Genomic DNA, 15,950 nt, shown 5'->3' on the forward strand with positions numbered 1-15,950 from the left:
TCCGTGCAGCTCCCGTCTCCTTAAAGTCCCGGTGTCATGGGCTTCCCTTTTATACCAACTCCTTAGTGGGGACCAGGTCAGATTCGCCAAATGCTCATCTCTAGACTTCCGTGGTCCTCTGGATGTGGGTGCTTTCCTTGGTGGATGTTTCGTTACTGGTTTTACAGACAAGATTGTTTTCATTTCACAGGCACCCTGGTTGTTTGTCAAGAGCATGCAGGGCTCGGGTCAGCTGAGGCTCGCTTCAGGAACTCTCTTATTTTAGTGACTCTCAGCCACACTCGGACCAGCTGCCTGACCTCTGCGATGAGGACCCTTAGCCACACTGGATTATGTCTATCTGTCCTCCTCTTTCTTTCTTTTTTTTTTTTTTCCCCTCACCAACTGTGTTTATTGCGTAACACACAATTAGAAACTATTTCATTAATTTTATACAGAAAGCATATTACGGAATTAACTTTATGCTATACTGTATTAAATTCCACATGATGTTAGGGGCGCCTGGGTGGCTTAGTCGGTTGAGCGTCCGACTTTCGCTCAGGTCATGATCTCGCGGTTNAAAAAAATTAAAAAAAAAAAATAAATCCCACATGATGTTAAATTCAATCAGTATGACGTCTTGTGACCACAGGTAGTTTCTATAAGAAAACAAGCCAGTGCTTCCCAAGCTGGCCACGAATCACGTAGGGATCCCATTACCACCTAGACTCGATTCAACGGGTCTGGGGTGGACCTGAGACCCCCCAAGTCCAGCGAACTCCCCGGTGACACCAAACCTGTTGGTCGAATGGCCACAATTTGAGTAGCAAGGATGTTGCCATAGACTGATTTTTCGCATCCTTGCAAAATCCACATAGAGAAGGCTGACCCCCACGCTGGGGGTGATGAAAGGCGGGGGTCTTTTCGAGGCGACTGGGTCCTGAGGGCACAGCCCATGAATGGGATTAGTGCCCTTATGAGAAAAACCCCAGAGAGTTCCTGTGCCCCTTCCGCCATGTGTGGACTCAGCGAGAAGATGCCCGTCTATGAACCAGGAAGCAGGCCTTCTCCAGACAGGAGTCTGCTGGCGCCTTGGCCTTGGACTTCCCGGCTTCTAGGACTGTGGGAAATAAATTTTACGTCGTTTATAAGGCACCCAGTCTCTGGTGCTATTGTTACAGCAGCCGCAACAAATGAAGACACACACACACACACACACACACCTTTTGAAGACTAAGCAAGTTGTCATTTTTTAAGTTCTCCGATGGTCTTGGATTCACATCCTTCCGTAACCCCCTCTGCATCCTTTCTCCTTCCTCTGCGACCTCTTAGCTTATTCCTTATTCCTTCCTGTTCCACCCCAGGCCCTGCTGCTACCAGGCCACACTGACGAGAACACCGAGGAGAGTCTTCATCAAGGCCGTCTCCGGCTCTGAGAAGCTTCAATGAGTTCTCATTGCCCAAGGAGTAAAATACAGTCTCTTTCATAGGAGGATCTAATGTTCTTTCCCAATACTTCTTCCCTACATAAACTTCCTGTTCTACCTGTGAATATACCTACCCCGTCTCTCCTCTGAGCCGTTATTTGTAACTTTTCCCGGCTGGACGGTCTTCTCACTGAGGCCACCGCCTGGAATACTTATCGCTTTCAAGTCTCAGGCCACGTTATTCTGTGCCTCAAGTCTGTTCATAAAGGATCACTTGTGAGTCTGAAATCTTAACACACCACACACATGGACCCTTCATGTCATATGTCTCTACCCCCATCCTGAGGTATCTATGTAAGTGTATTAGCCACAGTTAAAAATTCCTGGAGGGCAGAGACCATAACTAATTGCTTTCTATGCTGCCCTTAGCCTGGAGCTCAGTGTTGAGCACGTGGCCGGCACATAATGACGGGTTAAGGGCCAGAGTTTTGGGACCAGGTGCACCTGGGTTCAATCCAGGGCCCACTGCCCACCAGGTGTGTGATTTGGGGCAAGGTAGGTAACCTCTCTCATGTTTCCCTCATCGGGAAATTAAAGGGGATAATACCTAGGTTGTTTGGAAAGTCAAACGAGATAATGCATGCAAAGTGCAAAGGACAAAGCGCTAACTAAGGAGAAGTTGTTGTTGTTTTTCAGTGACCTCTATTCCCAGCGTGGGATTCAAACTCCTGACCCCGAGATCAAGGGTCTCACGCTCCACCGACGGAGCCTGTCAGGTGCCCCTGGAAGTTTTATTAACGTCAGCAGAAAGAGCATAGTAAGCACACGATACATATTTGTTGAATGAATATGAAAATAATTAAATAGTGTCTAGCTTAAACTCTTTCTATTACAATTAAGGATCATCTTTTTAGCGGAGAGGACATTATTCGTACTATATTTTAAACACAACGTCAGTCCCAGCTTGAGTTGTCATAGATACTACTTTCCAATCCTCTGCACAATGTTCCTGGCCCTTGAAGCCCATTCTAAGTCCTTGATCTTCGTCTTTAAACCACGGAGCGAGGAGTAAGGCTTCACGTCGGACAGCACTCGGTTTGGAGCTTGATTAGCACATGATATTACTCTACTTACCTGCTTCTCAGCGGCTACCACGTGGTGCGCTGGGAATAAATGTTAAGTATCAGTCCATCTACTCTAGATATTACATCTGCCTTGTGTTTTCTTATCTAAAATAGTGGGAACAGTTATATTCAGAGTGTATAGGAAAGATACTCCTGTGTGTCCCCTCTACTCTTACTATGCTCACAACACTTTGGACACCAGTGTGGGCTGTATTCCCATGCTCACCAAGTTTCGGACACCAGCTGAGTGTCCTATAATTTAATTCAGTCCTGACACCATCTCCCTGGACTTTGTGTCCAATGCCACAGGTTAAGAGCTCAGTCCCACCAGACTGCCCCCCACCCTTCAGATGCTAACAGCAAATCCAGGTTGTTACCAGTACTTCTGACCAACCAGCTATAAACTGGGATTCCCATGGCCCCCTCCTTGGGCTTGAAACTTTGCTAAAACAAAACTCAGGGAAACACTTGCGTTTGGTGGTTCATTATATAATAAAGAACTCTGTAAAGGACACAGATACACTGCCAGATGATGAGATGCATTGAGTAATGACTGGGAGGGCTCTCAGTGTAGGAGTTTTTGGGCCCTGGAGTTGGGATGCACCACCCTCCTGGCACATGGATGTGTTCACCAACCCGGAAGCCCTCTGAACCCCATATGTCGGAGATTTTTATAGAACCTTTACGACACTGGCATGGTCAATCATTAACTCAATCTCTAGTTCCCCTCCCCTTCACAGAGAATGGGGTGCAGGATGGAAGATTCTAAGCTTCTAATCATGGCTGGGTCTTTCTGGCGACCAGCCCCCATCTAGGAGCCCATCAAGTCACCCAGTTAGAACCAAAGACATCCTTATCCCCCAGAAAATTCTGAAGGATTTAGGACCTCTTTACCAAGAACCAGGGTTAGGGACCAATATATATTTTCTATTATTTGAGGACAGTTACGGCCTAAATATAAATACCAATATTATCTTCCCAAAGTTTTTTTTTTCCAGCTTCCATCATAAAGAAGCAAAATTAAAAACCATGAAGAAGAAGGCAGGCACAGAATAGTTTCATTTTGATCCCGCCCCACAATGGTTGTAAGTTTAAGTAGGGATAGTGAAAGCCTCTCGCCCTGTCCCCCAATTCCAGTTAGCAAAAGAGAACATTCCAAGCTTCCTAAGGGGCATTTTCATCCCTCCCATCAATGGTGTCCAGCCCAAGAAAAGATCTCAGGAAATGACTTGGTTGCTGGAACCTGGATGGGTTCCCTTCTTTCCTATCCAAACCCTGTCTTCTTCAGAACCAACTTTTACACGCTTTCTCTCCTCGAAGACCGCCACCACACATCACCTTTCCCTCTGCCATATTCCTGCCTGCGGCTGGCGTCACATGCCACAGAGTGTCATGTGAGAATGTCACGGAGTCTAACTTCTCTAATTGTTCCACACGTGTGTGTCTGCTCCTCTCACAAGCCTTTTAAGAAATACCTTTTTAGGGAAATATCCCACAGGACCGTGACTTGGAGGGAATGAAGCAGAGCACCACGTGACATTTGCCGTCACCCACACCAGTAAACGTCAGTGGGAACGGCAGTCTGAGATCAGCTTCAGGAGGACGTTGTACACTTCCGTTTTGAACCTTATCCACTCATCGTTAGCAGAGGTCTGTGAGGCTCCTGCTAGGGCTCAGGCCCACCGTGGGAAGTGCGAGGGCAACAGTGGCGAAAGGCATACACATCCACCCGTCCCTCTCGTGGTTTATAGTGTCCTGGGGAAGGCAGACAAGTAGACGCTCAAGTTAGCAGGTGGCCACATCGAAAGAGCAAAAGTCATGTCTGTTTGATCACAGCCTAATCCAATTCACACTTATGTGCCGGGCTTTGTGCTAGAATTGTAATATAAAGATCACATAACATGCAGGCTCTGGCCTCCAGGGTTTCTATAATCTTCAGTCCCATGATAAATAAACTGCTCTGATCGGCATAGGCGGCCAAACCATTCTTGTCCAGGTACCTTACCCAGGACCTCAAGGGCGTGCTACGTGTATTTACCGACACCCCATTAAATCAAGTCTGTAAGGAGACTACATGAAATACGAACCAAAGGTGCAAGTCCTTGGAGAGGGGTGGCTTCCTCTGCCTCGCAGAGATAGAAATTCAAAGGAGCAAAGAAGTAGCCGGGGGCTGGCTCGGTGCAGCTGCGGCCAGTGACGTGTGGACGGCATTCACATTGGCCGTCCTCGGGGGAGCACCTGAGGAAACACAAATCCATCATGCACTAGGGGAGAGGGGGGAGGTATAAAATGAAGGCACTGTATGCCTTATGGGCTTGGACTCACTCCTTGACTTGACCAATCAATTATCTTGAGGAGGAGGTTAAGAGGCCATGGGCTCTGCATGTCTGGTCTTGAAAAGCAAATCCAGATCCATGAAACTAAGGAGCCACCTCCGATTCTGCTCTCAACGCTGCAAAAAGGAGTGTAGGACCTCTCTTTAGAGGGTGGCAAAACGCTGGTGTTTTAGGCAGGTCAAGTCACACAAGGCATCTCTCCCACCAGCTTGTGGGTTACCCAGGCAGGTGGACTGTTGATCTCTTCCTTGGAAATACTTCAAGTAAATGAAATCACTCAGGCTATAGGTAATGTCTCAAGATCATTGCTTTTCAATGCCCTTGGCTTGCCATGAAATCAAGGCCGTCACCGATGACGAGAAGCAGATGAGAATGAAATGTGGAAAGGTGAGTGGAGACTATAGCCACAGGACTGTGTCATTCATTCATTCAGTGACTTACACGTTGGAATAAGCACCTCCAATATCACAATCACAGGGAGAACATCCATGGAGGTGACTTTCCAGTCCCCAGTATCCAACCTGTGAAGAGAAAATGTTCAGCCGAATCCAGCACTGAAGATATGTGCTGTTCTGAAGGGCAAATATTAACATCAGCACAGTTCAGTTGACACACGTCAAATAGCCACACAGCCTGGGCAATCACACAGTCACCTTTTTTGCCCGGGTACTTGGTAATGACCTCTGAGGACACAGCTCTACTATCCCTGGGACTTGAAATGAAGGGGAGTGCATATTACTCCAAGCAAAAATCCAGGGGGGTTGGGGGGGGTCTACTGGGTGGTCTAGTTGGTTGAGCGTCTGACTTGATTTTTGGCTCAAGTCATGAGCCCAGGGCTGTGGGATCAAGCCCCGTGTTGGGCTCTGCTCTGAGTGTGGAGTCTGCTTAAGATTTTCTCTCTCTCCCTCTGCCCATTTCCCTTGCTTGCTCTCTCTTTAAAAAAAAAAACGCAGGGACATCTGGATGGCTCAGTTGGTTATGTGTCCGACTCTTGATTTCAGTTCAGGTCACGATCTCATAGTTCGGGAGATGAAGCCCTGCCCTGGGCTCTGCACTGGCAGGGCAGAGCCTGCTTGGGATTCTTTCTCTCCCTCTCTCTGCCTCTCTTCTCTCTCCCTCAAAATAAAGTTTTTAAAAAATTCGGTGCAAACTACACAGTTGCTCTGACCACACCAATCTAGACTCACGGTGAGTTATTGAAGGCCAGTCTGGGGAGGTCTTCACCGAGCCTATTTGCAACTGCTTTTGTAAACCCAGTAGATTCCCTCCCCACGGGATCCCAAGGGATTTTGACTTCCACAATCCTAAAATGTTCTGGGGTAAAAAACAAAAAATCAAGTTGATTTTGAGATCTTATTTGCATGTCACAGTTTAGCTTGTTTATAAGGAAGCTGTTTCGTCATAACAAGCTCTGCCTGAGAGAGTCCGCTCTGTTCAAGACTTCTCTTCATTGCAACATCTTGACCTTTATTCAATATAAGCAGCTGGGGCTACGACAACTATTTCTTAAATCTGATAATGTTTACTATAAAATGCTCCAAAAGATCCTTCCCTTTCAAATCTCAATGTAACATGCTCAGACAAAACCAAGGTCTTAATAGGCATGGCACTCCCGTTTGAAACAGGTTTGTTATGTCTCCGTTTTGTTGTTCTTGTTACTTGTTATCTTGATAACATTTTCCGCCTGATTTGACTCAGGAAGATTGATTTTTAAACATTAAAGGCTGGCAGAATTTGTTACAGAACCACAGCAAAAGATTTTTGTGATCTCTCCCCAAACCAGACTTCGGTTTGGGCAGAAACCATGTGCAGTGACCTGCTTTGCTGGGATGTGGTTGTGAAAACCCCCCCGGGGCCTAGGGTGCCGANGAGGAGGGGGTGGGGCACCCGGCGACGCCACAGCGGGCAACCCTCTTCCTGCCCGCCCCTCCCCCGCCGGCTCCTGCTCAGCGATCTTGCTCTTGCACACACAATCCAGTGAACTAGACAGTGGCTGTCAAACTGCAAACCGGCAACGTCGGCCCGAGTCTAAGGTCTGTCGGGAATCATCCGATGCGGTTTCTTTGTCAACCCTAACCCTAACCAGCCCCGCGCCCTTCGTGCTGCCTCGGCTGCCTAGCCATGCCAGGCCTCCCTCCCTAATGCTGGAGGTGACCGGCCCCGTCTCCCAGAGTCGCTTCTTCAAATGTACCTTCTTGCCTTCTTCTCCCTGCCCCTGGGCCCCGGCCTCATATGTTTTCAGTAAAACAGCTTAAAATATGAGCACGGAAGGATGTTGTAACAGGCATATGTTTCTCATTCAGCAGCTGCATTTCTTCAGACACATCAAGGTCACTGTTCTTTTATTAGGTTAAGTTTTGGGTCTTTTCTTTCTAAAATGTCACGGTGGGCTGCCAGGATTGCAGAACAAAGGGAAAAGTTGGATTTGAACTCCCTAACTGCATGACACATCTCTTAGGGCGTAAAAAAGGTTTCAGTTTACTAACTGTAGACATACGAGCTCATACGTTTGGTGGAGTCTATGAAAAATCCAGTTTATTTCCCACAGGAATCCATAATACATTTAAACCTGGGTTGTTGTTTTTTTTAAATGAGCTCGTCTCAAATATTTCTAGGCAAAGACTGGTAGAGGTGATAAAGAGACTCTATGCAAAACACAGAAGAAAAGGCTTCACAATCTGGTGGGCTGAAAAAGGGGAGGAGATAAATCGTCCTGTTTTACTGCTTGGCACATTGGGGGAGAACAGCAGCTAAAACTTCTGACATCGGTGCCTGGGTCTGTTCAGTCCAATCTGGTAAATGTTTAACAACCAGTGAGCTCTCTGTGGAAGGGTTAGTGTTTGCTAATTTCTGTCGTGTAAATACCTTTCCCGGGAGGGTGGAAATACATCAGCACAAAGAAAGCAATTAACAAGACCGAGCCTCTTCCAGGCAGGGGCAGCAGACACCCACTCGACCACACGAAAGGGAAATGCTGTGCAAATACACACAGCGCACTCTTCACAGCGTGTCCGGTGGCAAACGGCTGTCAGGGGCACTGGCCGGTCTCCACATCACAGGCGGAGAATGGCAGACTCCCAGGGGGCTTACAGCCGCAGGCTACAAGCAAAGCAAACACAATTATTCTCATTTCTGTTTCCCCACCCTGTCCTTAAATAGCTCACACTGAGCCGAATATGCGGCCACAGGAACACCCAACAGCCAGCCCGGCCAAGTCTATTGCATGGCATACAACTCTGCTTGGGAAATCCAGTGCCAGACACTTCCAGAACCCTCATGCGGTGCTACTGGATGGCAATCAGAGAGTCAAAGTAGAAGGTGTACAAGGTGGAGCACAGTTATCTTGAGCGATGCTGGGAGCCAGTTGGCTTGCTTGATGCAGGGCAAGGGTTTGAGTGTCACGGTTGTTACTGACGGCTCCTTTTTTGGCAGATGCATCGCTCATTTCCCTGTCTCTTCTCTCTCTTCCTATTGCCTTGTTACTTTTTCATTGTCTCGCTCCTCTATCTCTTCCACGCACGGGCACGTCTGAGTCCTGCTTCTGTTGTTATGGCTAGGAAATTATGTTCCCAGAGCAACATACACCTTTCCTTTGGGGGAAGACACCAATGTTCATGGAAACAACCCAAATGTGTGTCAACCAGTGAACGGACAAATGAAATGTGGAGTATCCACTCAATGGATTATTACTCAGTCATAAAAAAGGAATGAAATACTGACACCTACTGCGACATGGATGAACCCGAAAACATCGTGCTAGTGAAAGAAGTCAGTCACTAAAGACGACATGGTGGATGATCTCATTTGTACAAGAATGTCCACAGTGGGAAAATCGAGAGAGACAGAAAGTTAGGTTAGTGCTTGCCTAATGGGTGTTAGGGAGGTGGTAGCTAAAGGCCATGGGGTTGCTTTCCTTTTCTTACAGTAAAACACATTTAATGTAACACCGACTGCTTTAAACATGGCCACACAGTTGTGCGACCAATCTCCAGGACTCTTCATCTTGCAAAACTGAAACTCTGTGCCCATGAAACACCATCTCTCCCCATTCTTCCCTCCCCCAAGCCCTCGGCAACCACTGCTTTCTGTTCTCATGGACTTATCTACTCTGCATACCTCATGGAAATGGACTCATACAGTAGCTGCCCCTTTGTGTTTGCTTATTTCACTGAGCATAACCTCCCCAGAGCTCGTGATGCTGTTGCATAAATCAGAACTTCTTTCCTTTTCTTAAGGCTAAATAATATTCTGTTGTGTGTATGTCCCACATTTTGTTTGCCCATTCATCCACGGCTGGACACTTGGGTTGCTTCTACTTTGGCGCCATTGTGAATGATGTTGCCATGAACATGGGGGTACAAATCACTCTTCGACCTGATAAGAACAGATACTACCCTTGATCTTAGCCAAAAGGCTGAGAAGCGATACACATCCCTCTTCAAGACCCTGTTTGCAACCTTTTGGGTATATAGCCAGAAGTAGGGTACAATTTGGGGGCAATGAAAATGTCCGAAAATTGATTGTAGTGATGGTTATGCAACTCTGAATACACTATAGATCACAAATTGTACTTCAAAGGGTGAACTGTATGGTATGTGAATTATATCTTACTAAAGCTATTATAAAAGAAAAGAAAACAAAAAACAGTATTTGGCCTCTTCTAGGAAGACATCAGGCCCGGGCTGAACCCGAGGAAACACTTGGAGTACTGAAAAGTGGGATGAGAATTGGCTGGACTATATAATCCATCGTCCTGGGATTAAACAGTGTCATTAAGTTCCAGGAGAAGGAAGGGTTCAGCACGCTGCTCTCTAAACATGCAAACAACCTACAGTTCCTTATATGGGCAAAAACACAGAGCATGACAAAGGGAAATCATTTACCCAGATTCCCCGAGGAATCTGCAGCTCTGTGAGACCCCAGGCAGCTCAGAGTTTCTGTGATCCTAGAGGCAAAGGTCTCCGCATTTGGCCCCAGAAAACCCTGAGGTTGTTTCCTCACAACCCCTTCACTGGCTCTTTAATTTTGTTCTTCTCTTTGTCAGAGAATACAGGACTAATTCCAGGAGGGGTGTGAGAACAAAGGGGAAATGTAATTGGAAAAAAAAAAAAAAGGACAAAGAAAAGAAACCACCGCTTGAAATCTGCTTAAGAAGTCATTAGTCTATGCATAAATGCATAATGGAACTCAACGAGTTTGTAAAAGGGAGCCCAAGTCGAGACCATTTTGCAAAAGGTTTTGCAACTCGGCGGCGTTGAATTTCTTGGCATTTCCCATGCGGGCTCAGCGGGGAAATGTGAGCGCCCCCTGCTGGTGCCTTGTGATAAACTCAGCTAACCACCAAGAAAAAACAAATCTGCCACTAATTTAACTAAACTCTGCGGGAGGTTTTGCATCCCCTTTACAGACCCCAGGGGCTGGCGATACTCGGGTATTTACAGCGAGCGGCACGGAGAGCCCCAGGCCTGCGCGCATTCAGGAGACTCTCGCTGGCAGCCCAGGGGGTCGGCGGCGCTCAGGCCGTGGTGGCTGGGTTTGCACCGGTCGCACTTGGCTCCTTGCACGTTCTCCTTGCACAAGCACTGGCCGGCCACAGACCCCAGAGCAGGAGCAGAGTGGCTCACACAAAGGCCACCCGATAAGGTCCCGTCCGGGTCACGCTCGCAAGCTGGGGATACAGACAAGAATCATCTTAGTTAACTGCAAATTGTGGGAAACCTGAGATATAAACATAGCCTTTTACTCACGCTATAGTACTGTACTCTGTTTAAGTAATTAAATCAGTTTAAACAACTAGACCAGTGGGCAAGGACTGTTTAGAAATGTCTCCCGGGTCTCGAGCCTTGGAAAGTGTTGCACAATATCATCTATATCTGTTTATCTATTGAGTGGAGAGAGAGAGACAGAGACAGAGAGAGACAGAGACAGAGACAGAGAGAAAGAGAGAGAGAGACAGAGAGAGAGACAGAGACAGAGAGAGATAGACAGAGAGAGACAGAGAGAGAGAGACAGAGACAGAGAAAGAAACCCTTTCACGTGATTCTAAAGTAAGAGGACCAGAGGCAGACTGCTATTAGGAAAACTGCATGTGAATAAGAGATTGATTAATTTTGGGAGTGATGAAAACGTTTTTTAAAATTTTTCTTTTGTTTATTTAGTTTTGAGAGACAGAGAGGGACAGAGCATGAGCAGGGGAGGGGCAGAGAGAGAGGAGACACGGAATCTGAAACAGGCCCCAGGCTCTGAGCTGTCAGCACAGAGCCCGACGCGGGGCTCAAACCCACAGACTGTGAGGTCATGACCTGAGCCGAAGTCCAAAGCTTAACCGACTGAGCCACCCAGGCACCCCGAAAATGTTTTAGAGCTACACAGAGGTGCTGATTACACAGCTTTGTGCTAATAAATTGTTCATCTTAAAATGGCTACTTCTATGTTGTGTCAATTTCACTTCAATAAAAGGTTAAAAAAAGAGTCAATAAGACTCCAAAGGTGAGAATAAGGTCTATAGGCAAGGAGGAGTGGGGTGCTCTGATGAAATATACAAATACAGATGTGAGAAAGAAAAAAAGTCACACAAAATGTCTATCAAAACTCTGAAATGTGGTTAAGAAAGCATGTCTGCTCTTCCCTGTCACAGAAAAATAAGGGTAAGTGGTATTATTCTCTTTAATTCTTTTTTTTTTTTATAAGGTTTTTATTTATTTCTAGAGAGAGAGAGAGAGACAGCGTGAGCAGGGGAGGGTCAGAGAGAGAGGGAGACACAGACTCTGAAACAGGCTCCAGGCTCCGAGCTGGCAGCCAGCACAGAGCCCGACGCGGGGCTCGAACCCACGAACCGCGAGATCATGACCTGAGCGAAAGTCGGACGCTTAACCGACTAAGCCACCCAGGCGCCCCTATTCTCTTTAATTCTTCATGGAAGGAGCATGTACAAGAAAGAAAGGGAGAGAATGGCAAGAAAGGTTTATATCGCTGTTTTCTTTATGAAAATCTGCTGGCAGGCAAAAGCTTGGGCGAAGAGATTTCTGCAAAATGACATAAACGATCACCCGTAGCAAAGAAGCAACAGAAGTACCAGCCTCTTTTTCTTTTCAGCAAAAGCTGGAATAACTCAAGAAAGGAGTAGAACATGAAAAACGGATGCTGATCGTGTGAAGAATCCCAGAGGGGAGAAGTTCTAAAAGGCGGCGCTGGACTTGACAGAAGGAAGAACTCTCCGATAGTCAGAGGCGCCCAAGCGAGCAGTGACCGCCCAGTTAGGAGGGGAGGCACCCGAGAGAGGCCGGAACAGGATTAGCCACTGGCCTTCTGGAAGACAGGGCAGGTGTGCTGGTGGGACACCAGATGACCACGTGGTGCTGCCGGGTTTCCAAGGGATGCCACGTTTCAGGAACGCAATAAAGATTAAAAAATGAATGTCCTGGGGCGCCAGGTGGCTCAGTTGGTCAGGCGTCCAACTCTCGATTTTGGCTCAGGTCATGATCTCATGGTTCATGAGCTCCAGCCTCCCACTGGGTTCCATGTTGTCAGCTTGGGATTCTCTCTCTCTCTCTCTCTCTGTGCCTCTCCCCTGCTCATGCTCGCTCTCGCCCTATCAAAATAAAGAATATCCTGATTCTAAGAAATAATTATGTTCACATTTATATCTGTTTACTTTGGATTAACAAAAACAAACTCCCCGTCCCGAAAGCCATGTTGTGCAGGTTGATATAACAATCATTTTGGTTGGGAAGTTTGATGGAAAAACCTACTGAAATCAGGCGTTTGGTGTATCGAGGCAAACACTTAATTTTTGCTTCTGACAGAAGTTTTCAATTTTCGATTGCTATCGGACTATGACTGGTAATGAAATCTTATTACGGAAAAACAGCATTTGGTTCTGTTTAGTTTGGAAAAACAGAATCTTCTTCTAATTAGACACATTTGCTTCTAGAAAGGAAGGAACAAGCTGGAGTCATTTTAGAAGTAGCCAAGAGGAAAAAGGTCAGCTCTATTTGAGAGACACCCAAAGGGTCAGCCCTGAGTTCCAGAGTATAATTTAATTATGCACCCAAGTAGCCTTTGGGGAAGGGATGTGGGTGGATGGGTAGTAATTTTACTCTGAAATAACCCTGTGTCATGGCCTTCAGAAGTCCAATAAAATAGACCCTTGGCATCACACAACTTAATTCCAGCAAACTTGTGTTATCAGTGGTTGAATCTACCAAATCTTTTTTATTTCTGTATCACATTTGACTGTGTTTTAATCACAGAAGACTGAAAATTAGTCAACCTCTCAGCCTGGAATCTGATTATGTAAATGTTTAGGCTCAAACGAGGACAATTTAGAGAAAATTTATAGGAGACTGCTAGTCAGACTTAATAAATGCTATTTGTATACACAGACTTCTACAAACACAAACGTGTGTTTAGGGAAACTTGGGTGTCTCGCGAAGATTGTTTTTACAGGCTCCTCATTAGCTTTTCCTTAAAAAAAAAAAAAACTCCTTGTGTATATAGAATGACCTCTTAATTTTATATCTGGGTACCAGTTTTCTTATCTCAGTTTCCTTTAGATGTAAGTTAATACTAAGTCATTTTTTTTAGGTTTATTCATTTATTTTGAAAGAGAGAGAGAGAAAGAGAGAGTAGGAGGGGCAGGAAAAGGAGGGGAGAGAGAGAATCCAAGCAGGCTCTGCACTGCCAGCTCCGAGCCCCATGTGAGGCTTGAAGTCACAAACCACGAGATCGTGACCTGAGCCGAAACCAAGAGTCAGACGCCTAACTGACGGAGCCGCCCAGGTGCCCCGATACTAACTGGTTCTAAAGGAACAAGGTTTTGGTTAAGGTGAATATCTTGCTTGGTTACTTGCAGCCTCTTTGCAGGTTCCTAGGTTATCTGCTTCAAAACATTATATTTTCCCCTGATTCCACCTAAGAGCAATCCTTTTTCTTTTATAAATGCATAGCATTTAAACATTAATAAAAGGTGTATGTGTGTCGGGGGAGCAGGTTATAGATTCTGGTGAAGAAGTAGGGCACTCAGGACACTGACTTAAAGAAATTACTTTGTCTGAGCATTCAGTTCTGTGTATCAATTTTAAACAGATCACATAAGGTAAAGTTTTACGTCATCAGGTGCCTATTCAGTAATCTGAACAAAAACTTCATTTATGCTCTTTCTACATTGTGAGGATTTAAAGTTTGAAATCTAGGATGTTGTATATATTCTGGGGGCTACTGAACTACTTTTGTATAGGACTTCATTTTATGTAGGATGATTATATACAGTTTGAAGCTATAATTTTATAGCAAACCCCTCCCCCTCCAATATAACAATATATTGATGACAGAGCCTAAGAAGCAGGATTTCTGGGCGTGGGGAGAAGCAACCTTCCGTGGGTCTGGGCACTGGAATGTTTCTTGCTGAGTGTACCAGCAACGCAAGGTGCTGCTTGCTCTTCACCCAGGCCCTTTCTCAAGGTTGCGTCGTCAGCAAGCTACTCTGAGGGGTGAGGTAACGTCTTCCCCCGGACAAAGAACAAGCATACCCCCTCCTTGCTATAAAAGCAATGAATCCTCGAAGCACGATGTTCCTTGGCTGTGACATTGGCTGTGACATAGACTCATCATGTCCGCAGGATCCACCGGGCACCCTTTGAGTTGCCCCGTGGGACTCAGGGCTTGCGGACATGGGAATACACACCAAAATAAACATCTTGTTATTTGCTGTGCGATGAGTAATAAACTCCTTGGACTCTAACTGGGGAGTTTCGTGTCTTCTGCCGGCATCCACAGAACAATAACAAGCTACTTGTCAGTCTGCAAGTAGAGTGAGATCTGAGACCCAGTTACCTGCACTCGGTACTTGAAATCAAGTTTATCTATGGGATAATCTACAGCAGTGCTGGGATCAGAGTGAGGCAAGCAAGATGCCTAGGGCCCAAAATTTAAGGGGGTGCTCACTGTCACAGTAATGCAAATGACAAGTGTTAACCTCACACTTATATCACTCTGAGAGAGTGTGCTTCCTGAAAAGTTGGGATCTGGGAGTAAAAAATCTACTTCCTACATCTAACCTACCAGACATCACAGCTTAGCCTAGCCTGCCTTAACCATACCGGTTGACGGCTGGGCAAAATCTGCCTACACACAGCCTGTTTTATAATAAAGTGTAGAATGTCGCGTGTAATTTACTGAATACCTTAGCGACAGTGAAAACGGAGTGGTTGTATGGGTACAGAACGGTTGGTTGTTTTAAGTGATTTTTTCAAATGTTTATTTTTGAGAGAGAGGCAGAGTGTGAGCAGGGGAGGGGCAGAGAGAGAGGGAGACCCAGAATGTGAAGCACGTTCCAGGCTCTGAGCTGTCAGCACAGAGCCTGATGCGGGGCCTGAACCCCGTGAGATCATGACCTGAACCGAAACTGGAAGCTTAACTGACTGAGCTACCCAGGCGTTCCCAGAATGGCTGAAGCCTATGGCTTGCTGCAGGGACTGGGAACTGCCCCAGGCTACCTGGCCCAGCACTGGGAGAGAGGATCATCTGCACACGGCTAGCCTGGGAAAAGATCCAAGTTCAAAATTCTAAGTATGTTTCTACTACACGCCCATTGCGTTGGCATCGTGGCAGAGTTGAAACATCCTAAGTGGAGTGGCCAGGGTAAGTCGAGCCTCTGTGCTTAGCTAACTTCCCCCTGTGGACCCCCAGGATGCTCAGGCTTCTGCAGCATCTGCTGAACTCCCCCCCCGCCCCCCACACCCCTTCTGGCTGAATCCGGAATAGCTTCCTGATTCACCAGTACCAGCCACTGGCCAGGGCTGCCAGTATGGACCTGGAGTATCTGGCCCAATCCGTCGTGAGAAAGGAAAGCTTTTAGAGCCAAATGGCTCTGCAAACNTCCCTCCGTGTGGTGCTGGCAGTCTTCGCACACCCCCCCCGTTGCGGCCGCCGCTCGCCAGGTACGCGCCCATGTCAAAGTGACAGCGGTCCGAGTGGCCGTTGCAGTGACAGGCTGAGGAAGGAGAGGGATTAGGGGAGATTGGCCAGGGTCCGGGGGACCGCGGGGCAGCTGTCTGGGCAGGTGCCCTGGGGCCTTGTTAGAA

At 46.7% G+C, this 15,950-nt stretch overlaps 1 protein-coding gene and 1 pseudogene across 1 annotated transcript in view; both read right to left on the reverse strand.

Annotated features, from left to right (window-relative positions):
- LAMB4 (laminin subunit beta 4) overlaps window positions 1–15,950 on the reverse strand; it is a 95,685-nt gene that overhangs the window by 63,318 nt on the left and 16,417 nt on the right. The window contains 7 exon segments of the mRNA XM_077758343.1: window positions 4,618–4,768; window positions 5,308–5,387; window positions 7,857–7,876; window positions 7,879–7,965; window positions 10,355–10,534; window positions 15,745–15,790; window positions 15,792–15,859. Coding sequence (XP_077614469.1) covers window positions 4,618–4,768; window positions 5,308–5,387; window positions 7,857–7,876; window positions 7,879–7,965; window positions 10,355–10,534; window positions 15,745–15,790; window positions 15,792–15,859 — 632 coding nt within the window.
- On the reverse strand, window positions 9,168–9,292 carry LOC144226815 (U2 spliceosomal RNA; annotated as a pseudogene).

This window comes from Crocuta crocuta, unplaced genomic scaffold, assembly GCF_008692635.1.
Source record: "Crocuta crocuta isolate KB4526 unplaced genomic scaffold, BGI_CrCroc_1.0 scaffold103, whole genome shotgun sequence".
NCBI lineage: Eukaryota > Metazoa > Chordata > Mammalia > Carnivora > Hyaenidae > Crocuta > Crocuta crocuta.